Source organism: Protobothrops mucrosquamatus, unplaced genomic scaffold (assembly GCF_001527695.2).
Source record: "Protobothrops mucrosquamatus isolate PMUCROS unplaced genomic scaffold, P.Mucros_1.0 scaffold6, whole genome shotgun sequence".
In the NCBI taxonomy this organism is placed as follows: Eukaryota; Metazoa; Chordata; class Lepidosauria; order Squamata; family Viperidae; genus Protobothrops; species Protobothrops mucrosquamatus.
Window position 1 is genome coordinate 5,123,917 of NW_015386393.1, and position 9,356 is coordinate 5,133,272.

General features: G+C 42.3%; 1 protein-coding gene across 1 annotated transcript in view; it reads left to right on the top strand.

The window, feature by feature from the left end:
- Window positions 1-9,356, top strand: part of KLF16 (Kruppel like factor 16) — a 15,497-nt gene extending 6,141 nt beyond the window's left edge. The window contains exon 2 of the mRNA XM_015810070.1: window positions 9,058-9,356. Within this exon, the coding sequence (XP_015665556.1) occupies window positions 9,058-9,356 (299 nt within the window). The remainder of the gene's footprint in view (window positions 1-9,057) is intronic.

The window sequence follows — 9,356 nt, forward strand, 5'->3', positions numbered from 1 at the left end:
TTTTTTTTTTTTTTTTTTTTTTGATGCTCAAATAAAAAAAAAAAAGTCCTGTCTAGTCACATAAGATCCACCATCTGCTGCCTGAGGCCAACCTTCTCCCATAGGGACCCCCTGCAAAACCTCCCACAAGCATAATTAAAGGGAACTGTGTCTCTTTATGTTCTCTTTATGTCGCTGCTTTTGGTGCCCATCAAATCTTTCATTAAAAGCTAACATTAAACCTTTAACAAGCACAGTGTTTCAAGCTACCCCCTATTTTTCTTAGGTTTGGGATTTTCTATTGACTACCACTACTTAACGAATCTGGAAGGAATAATAACCAGTTACACAATCTGCTAAACCTTCTAGGGAGGGCTCCCTATCTTCTCCTTGGATAGGAGTCAGGAGTCTTCATTTTTCAATGGTTTACATAGTCTTTCTCAACCTCGGTGACTTTAAGATGTATGGACTTCAACTCCCAGAATCCCCCGGACAGCATGCTATTGTGATATTAACAGGTTGTCAGCAGGTGAAGTGTGAGAGAGTCTCTTTAAACAACTTGGAGAATCTACTGGGTTGAAGCCAAGTGGATTGCAGAATACACACACACAAACACACACACACATATAACTCTCAAGCTTCCTCCTTCCGTTATATATTCAAGATGGACAATGTTTAATATTTATTTGCTATGTATATGTAGGGATGTGGGTCTATACATATGTTGTTCATAGTATGTTTAGGTGTGTGTCATGTATGTGTTTCACTTTGAGAGCGGGCAACTAAATTTCATTTTTGATGTGTGCCATTGTGCCCACAGTATAAAAATGACAATAAAGATTATCTTATCTTATCTTATCATACATATATACATACATACATACATATAATTTTTTCAGTAAAATATAGAAAAGAAACAAGAAGAAAGATAAAAAATAGAGAAACAAGAAAGACTAAAAAAAACATTCAATTATGTGTTCTGCCCTTTCTATCCAGTAGTTATCATTTTAAACTTTTCCCGAACCTCTTTTGTCTCATTTTTAATCTCTAGCTCCCAAAATCATCCATTCGTATTTTTCTTCTTTCCATAGAAAGTCCATATGAATTCTAATCTTTCAAAAGTCCTTATCATTTTTTTTTTCTCTGACCAACCTGGTCAGCTTACCATTTCTCCACCTTCAGTTAATTTTATAAATCTAATCTTCCACTGGAAGCATTTTATTAATTTTCCAACTTTTTGTATACAATCATCATAGTTACCATATACAATATTAATTTTACATATTTATTTTCTATTTCCTTGTCCATAAAACTGAGTAAGAATAATAATTGCATTGTGATATCAGTGTGTAAATTTTTTTGGCATTGTACGGGTTTGTACCCAAAATTTTGTTGCTTTTTCACAAACCCGCCATGCATGATGAAAACCCCCCTCTTCCTTTTCACACTTCTAACGTTGATTGGATATCCTTTTTATACACTTTACACAATTGAGCAGGTATTACATAGCATTGGTACCTTATTTTATAAAAATTATCTTTTAAATTATAGCACAACATAAATGTATTCCCCATTCCCCACATTTTTTTGCCATAGATCGATGTTTATATCAAACCAAAATTTGTAGCCCATTTCATTATGCAGGCTTTCATCTGTTCAAATCTTAATAACAGATTGTACATTAGCTATTATATAATCATCATTCCCACATAATTCTATTTCTGATTCAGAAAATAAAAATCGGTTCCGATTTTCCCTTTATCCATAATATTTATTTTTATTTATTTTATTAAATTTGTTTTCTGCCCATCCTACCATAAGATAACAGTAATAAACCTCTCCTTCATTGGATGTCGGCCTTACTAGGTAGACCAGACAGGAAACAAGACCAGATAAGCTAATTCTATTTTATTGTAAGGCTACATTAACAAAATCTTAAGTCTGAAGGTACATACATGTAGTCCTCAACTTACGACCACAGTTGAGCCCAACATTTCTGTTGTTAAGTGAAACATTTGTTAAATGAGTTTTGCCCCATTTTGACTTCTCTTGCCACAGTTGTTAAGTGAAACACAGTTAAGGGACTCTGGCTTCCACATTGACTTTGCTTGCCAGAAGGTCACAGAAGGTGATCATTTGACCAGGACACTGCAACTGTCATAAATATGAGTCAGTTTCCAAGCATCTGAAATTTGATCACTTGACCGTGGGGATGCTGCAATGGTCATAAGTGTGAAAAACGGCCATGCGTCACTTTTTTCAATCCTGATGTAACTTCGGTCACTAAATGAATTGCTGTAAGTCGAGGACTACCTGTATTTTCCCCATCTCCTTTACAGTCTGCAAAACTAGGGAGGGTCTCTTCTTAGTTCTTTTTCTACCCATTATGCAGCTGTGGACTATTCCATCTCTTATCTCACCATTTCCTCGGCCAGGGGTAGGCAACCTTGGCTCTTTTATGACTCGTGGACTTCAACTCCCAGAATTCCTGAGCCAGCCATGCTGAGGGGAAAGGGAGAGGTTTCCAAGCTGAGCCATGCTGGCTCAGAAATTCTGGGAGTTGAAGTCCATGAGTCATAAAAGAGCCAAGGTTACCTACCCCTGCCTAGGCAGCTTCTCTTCCTGTCTCCCAAAGTCTTTGCCACATACTATTACATCTGATTATAAGAAAACCATTAAAGAGTGTCCATCTGTTGCTGATAGTTCCCTTGTTTTCATCTTAATTTCTTCCTTATCTTGCATTAATAAATCCCTGTATGTTAACCATAGTTCTTTATCTGCTATTTTTCTCTTCTGTAGAAAGCTTCTTGAGTAGATGTCAACAGTGATATTTTTGGACAAAGTCTGGCTTATCCTTGCTCCATATTCTTGATAATAGATATTATTCAGACCTACATTTACTTTTGTTTTATCATTCCATTAAAAAAAAACACCACTCAAAGCTTCTTTCAAAGTTCAGATCTCTGCCATTATAATAGCAATCAGTCTCACTTAGTTCAGTACAGTTTCCAGTGTGCATGGCAACATGTATTGTTAATTCATTGCCAGCATGAGCTACATTCTTAACCATATTGTGACTTCCAAGACTGCCTTCTTGTGTTTAGTAGACATAATTACGTTGGGAATAATGAGGTCGGTATGAATATGCTACTGAATTCTTATGATAACATAAGAATTTGGGGCCCACTACCAGACTGACAACGTGGCAGAGCTTGGTTTGATAGCTTGGGGTTATGACACAGCTTTGGCAGCACTTCAGTTACTTGGGCCTTTGATTATAAATAATCATTCTGATTCTGTTGATTAGCATCAGAAATAATTTTCCTTTTTGGTTCCTCTCCTTTGCATCCAGTGGCAACAAAAACAAATATTTATCTCCGGAAGGAAACTCCCTGTAAAGTATGCATCTTGTCTCCCACCCATGGAGCCTAAAGTTGGTTTAGAGCAGGGGTGGGGAATTATGGCCCCTTTATGACCTGTGGACTTCAACTCCCAGAATTCCTGAGCCAGCATGGAAACAGCTTGAGCCCGGCAGATGACTCAGAGTAGAATGAGATAAGCCCGTGTAAACCCCATTGTGACTGTTTGGGTGGACAACACAAGGCTGTGGCAGAATCGCTTATCTATATCAGTGCAGTCTGCCGCAACAGAAGCAGATTAAAATGAGGCAAAAATGGAGAAAAGGCTTGCAAAGAGCCGGTTTGATGTAGCACAGTGGTTCTCAACCTGTGGGTCGGGACCCCATTTGGGGTCGATCGACCATTTCACGGGGGTCGCCAAGCAAGGCTGTCCGCCATTTTTTTTGTCCGCCATTTTTTCCCCCCTTTTCCGGTGGGTGCCTTACCTCCCTTGGGCTGGGCCAGCTGGTGGTCGGCCTGCTCCGTCTCTGCCGCTTGCCAGCTACGCCTCGGCCGGCGCAGGGGGCGGAACCACGCATGTGCGGCACTCCCGGGCAGGGAAAGTCCTCGACTTACGACCGGTTGGGTAGTCCTCGACTTACAACCGGTTTAGTCCTCGACTTACGACCGGTTTAGTCCTCGACTTACGACCGGTTGGGGTCGCGGCATTAAAAAGGTTGAGAACCACTGATGTAGCAGCTAAACTCCTGGGGTTAGAAACCAGGCGACTGAATTCTAGTTCTGCCTTAGACAAAGAAACCAGCTGGATGACTTTGGGTCGGTCCCTCTCTCTTGGCCCAGCCCACTTCATAGGATTGGTGCTTCTCAATCTTAGCGATCTTAAGTTGTGTGGGCTTCAACTCCCAGAATTTCCTAGCCAGTTGGGGAATTCTGGGAGTTGAAGTTCATAGTCTTAAGTTGCCAAGGTTGAAAAACAGTGTTGAGAGAAATAGAAGATGAGACCATTAGTTACAACGCCTTGAATTGCACAAATAAAAGTGCGATACGAAGCTTATAATATATGGGAATAAGTTCCTCTGAAGTGCTTTAGGGCTCAAAGAACCTCTTTTTTTAAAGGACTAAGATTAGGGGCAAAATGGAAGGTTGGGCTTAATTACTGCCAGCATCCCTTTTAATCATGTTAATAACAGGAACAGTAATAAAGCTGTTTGTGCCTTGGATAACTGGACTCTTTTCTTTTTTTATCCTGGATTCCTCCGGAGGTCTGAAGGAGGGCAGACAGAGACTTAGATAAGTTAATGCTGATGTTCAGGGTATTATTGGAACAGTGATGTGCTAATGATAATAATGAAGGACCAGTGCAAGCATGCTAGAAAGGGATCTATGCATGTAAATAAATCTGTTTCTCCCCATTACAACTAGTCCTCAAATTACAACAGTTCATTTAGTGACAGTTCAAAGGCACTGAAAAAAGTGACTTATGACCGTTTTTCACACTTATGACTGTTGCAGCATCCTCATGGTATACGTGGTCACTGGAACAAAATTCAGATGCTTGGCAACCGACTCATGTTTATGACGCTTGCACTGTCCTGGGGTCACGTGATCACCTTTTGCAACCTTCTAACAAGCAAAGTCAATGGGGAAGGCAGATTCACTTAACAACTGTGTTACTAACTGAGCAACTGTAGTAATTCACTTAATCGTGGCAAAAAAATGGGGCAAAATTCACTTAGCAACTGTTTTGCTTAGCAAAAGAAATGTTGGGCTCCGTTGTGGTTGTAAGCTTGATTTTATCTTCTTGCATATTTTTTCTCCTTACTTTCCTTTTTTCCAAGTTAAAGAGCCCACAGTTATTTATAAAACATTACCAATAGCTTTACATTTTTCTGTTTTTACTGCATGTATATATTGTGTTATCGTTTGGTTGTGAATCGCCCAGACTTCGGCTTTAAGATGCGTGGCCATACAAATGTATTTATTTGTTTTTTTATCCCTCTTTTATTAATTGACAAGTAACTCAAGGTGGTGAATATATCTAATACTGCTTCCTCCTCCTATTTTCCTTACAACTACAATCCTGTGAGGTGGCTTGGGCTGAGAAAGAGTGACTGGCCCAAAGTCACCCAGCCGCCTTTCAAACAACAACAACAACAACAACAACAATAGTAGTAGTAATAGTAGTGTTGGAAGGGACCTTGGAGGTCATCCAGTCCAACCCCCTGTTCAGGCAGGAAACCCTATACCAGGGGTAGGCAACCTCGGCTCTTTTATGACTCATGGACATCAACTCCCAGAATTCCTGAGTCAGCTATGCTGACTCGGGAATTCTGGGAGTTGAAGTCCATGAGTTATAAAAGAGCCGAGGTTGCCTACCCCTGCCCTATACCATTTCAGACAAATGGCTGTCCAGTCTCTTCTTAAAAACCTCCAGTGTTGGAGCATTCACAGCTTCTGGAGGCAGGTTGTTCCACTGGTTAATTGTTCTAACTGTCAGGAAATATACCTAAGGTGGGATTAGAACTCACAGTTTCCTTGCAGTTGGCCCAGTGAGTCAGAGAAACCTGCTCATTAAGAATAAGGAATGAAATGGAAATGATTATGTAATAGAAAAATAGGCCATATCAAGGAAAGGTTAGGGCTGTAGCAGTACAGTATCTGTTGACTGATAGGGGTGCTTCCTCTTGGTTTAGCTAGTCTGAGGGAGGGCCAGCCATCAGAATGAAGGATGAATCAGACAAAAATCTTGTTATGCTTCAACCATGTAGTACACTGAAGTAGAATTATACAACTATTCATTCTAAGCATCTGTTCAAAATTACAATAGCACTGAAAAAAGTGAGTTACAGCTAGTCCTCATAGACACGGGATCAAAATTTGGGAGTTGGCAACTGGCGTGTATATACAAAGTTTGCGACATCCTGGGGCCATTTGCGATCTTTCCAGCTGGCCTCCAACAAACAAATCAATGGGGGAAAGCTGGATCCTCTTAACAACTGGGTAATTCGCTCAATTGCAGTGATTCATTTAACAGCGGTGGCCAAAAAAGTCATAAAATTGGGTGCAACCCTAACAATCACCTTGCTTAGCAGTGGAAATTCTGGTCGAAACTGTGGTTATAAGTCGAGGACCGCATGTATGTGAAAAGGAATAATATTGCAGCTAATTCACAAAATTCGAAGCATTTAAGCTGCAGCAAAGTTCTCTTGATTTTTGTTCCGTATTGTCTGACAAGTTCAATATACTTCTATGCCCTGAAGAAAGAAAACTTTCATGCTTTTAATTGTAATCTCACAGTTTTGCTGTTTTTCTGATGTCAGACTTGCATCTCACAAGTGTGTAGAATCTCTCTCGAAGTCCCAAACCTTTCTGTGAATGTATTCCTGTGCTGACTTGATTCTTAAAACAGTGTTTCTCAACCTCAGCAACTGTACGGTGAGTGGACTTCAGCTCCCAGAATTGATGTTGCAGGCTGGGGAATTCTGGGAGTTGAAGTCCAATCATCTTCAAAGTTGCCAAAGTTGAGAAAAGCTGATCTGAGTGACAGCATCTCAGTTACAGAACTCTCCCCTCATCCCCACCACTAATCTTCTTTCTCAAGGTCCCTTATGTTCAGCCAACTATTTCAGGGCAGAAGTCCTTTAAGCTTTCTTGAAACAGATAATCCTCAAAGTTACGACTATAATGAAGCCTGCCCATCTCAGTAGGAACCTGAGACAGCCGTTAAACAGGTCTGTCATGTGACCAACCTGATTTTATGAGCTTTTTGCAGTGCTTGTTGAGCAAATCCACGGCTAAGCAAACCAGTGGTTTGCTAGGGCATGGTTTTGCTGAAAACTGGACATAAATGTTGTTTTTTGGGAAAACCATCGTGAAACACAATCATGTCACTACAGGATGCCGCAAGCAGCCGTATTCAGCCACTCACACACTCTCAGGCCAACCCACCTCACAGGGTTGCTGTTGATGGGAAAATAGGTGGAGGATTGTATGTTGGATATGTTCACTGCCTTAAATTATCTGTAAAAGCAATAAAGGCAGAATACAAATAAAGAGATCCTGTTGCCAAGATCCCAAAGTGTGGTCACATGTCTGCCGGGGAGTGGAGGTGCATCCATTGGAACTTTGGATCTGGATTGCAAATACCCCCCAGGCAGGTCCGTTGGAACTTCAGATGGTCCCCAAGTAACCAGTCATAAGTTGAAGACTCTCTGTACTAATTTTGTTGGGTTTTTTTTTTATTAAAAGTTTTATAAAAGTTTTACAATATAATTACCCCCCTCTCCAAAACCCTCCCNAAATGGAACTTTTTGGTCCCATATTTCTTCTCAATATAATCTATCCATCTTCTCCAAACCGAAATATATCTTTCTTGTGAATAGTCCTTCACATAAGCGGAAATCTTGGCCATTTCTGCTAAATTTGAGACTTTAAGTGACCATTCTTCTATAGTGGGCAGACGTTCCGTTTTCCAATATTGAGCTACTAGTAGTCTTGTAGCCGTTATAAGATTCAACATCAAATTCATTTCTCTAACATCCAAATCTTCCATAATACCTAACAAAAATATCTGCGGTGTAAACTTTATCTTTTTCTTAAAAACATTTTGAATATTCCACCAAATTTTAATCCAAAATGCTTTTATTTCCCTACATGTCCACCAAATATGAAAATAAATTGCATCTAAATTTCCACATCTCCAACACTTTTTGTTGGTTTTAAAGTGATTTTTGTCCTTCAAGTTTGTAATTCCTGCTTGGGATGGTTTAGTTTGCTTCCCTTCCCATAAAATCCTCTGGGTTTTTACTAGGATAAAGAGGAAATAAATAATTCAGAGCTTATGTGGCAGTGAACTTGTTAGCTCGCTGAAGCTTTTCATTGTCGTTTAGGATTTCTGTTTGGATTGTACTATGCTTATTTACCTTTGGGATGAATGCTACCATTTAACTGTAAACATTACCTTAGGCAGGGGTAGGCAACCTTGGCTCTTTTATGACTCGTGGACTTCAACTCCCAGAAATCCTGAGCCAGCATGGAGGAATTCTGGGAGTTGAAGTCCACGAGTCATAAAAGAGCCAAGGTTGCCTACCCCTGCCTTAGGGGACCTCTTCTGGTGTCTTGTTTCCAGCCACAGCTAGCCTATTTGCCTATTTAAAATCTGGTCTTCAGAGATAGATTGCTTCTGCACATGGAGGCTCTGCTACAGTGATGGCGAACCTTTTAGAGACCGAGTGCCCCAAAACTAGCCCCGCCCCTGCTCCACCCCCTGCCCCGCCCCACCCTGCCTGTCCGCAGGGCCACTCACCGCCTTCAGGGCCCGCCGTAGATCGCTCAGGCAGCCCAGCAGCGCCATGGCGGCCACACCCTCTACCCGCGCCCCACAGCATCAACTGTGCGCAATGGGGCATGAGGGGGCAGAGTCTTGTCTATGCTGCCTGGCTGCCATGTCCTTGGCTGCGCTGGCTGCGCTGCTCCGTGTGGGCCAACTCTGCGCTGCTCGGGGGCAACTCTCCTCCAAGGGGGCTGCTGGTGAGGAGGGGGTCGCGGGGGGAGGCAAGGCTGGGCAACGGCACATGTGCCCACAGAGGGGGCTCCGAGTGCTGCCTCTGGCACGCATGCCATAGGTTCGCCACCACTGCTCTAGTACCACCAGCTCCTGAGAGTAACCAAAATAACCATCTCTCTTTGTCTCTCTCCCTGCCTTTTTTTCTCTTTGTAGGTGAGCGTCCGTTCCCATGCAATTGGGCCGGCTGCCAGAAGAGGTTTGCACGCTCGGATGAGTTAGCCCGCCACTTCCGCACCCACACCGGCGAGAAGCGGTTTGCCTGCCCACTCTGCGAGAAGCGGTTTATGCGGAGCGACCACCTGACCAAGCACGCCCGCCGCCACCCAGCTTTCCAGCCTGGCATGGTCCGACGATCTGATTGCTACCGAGCCTCCCCTACTGACTCAGCTGGCAGCAGCTTGGCCGGAAGCCCCGCCCCTGGCAGCCCTGCCTCTGACAGCCCCGCCCCTTAA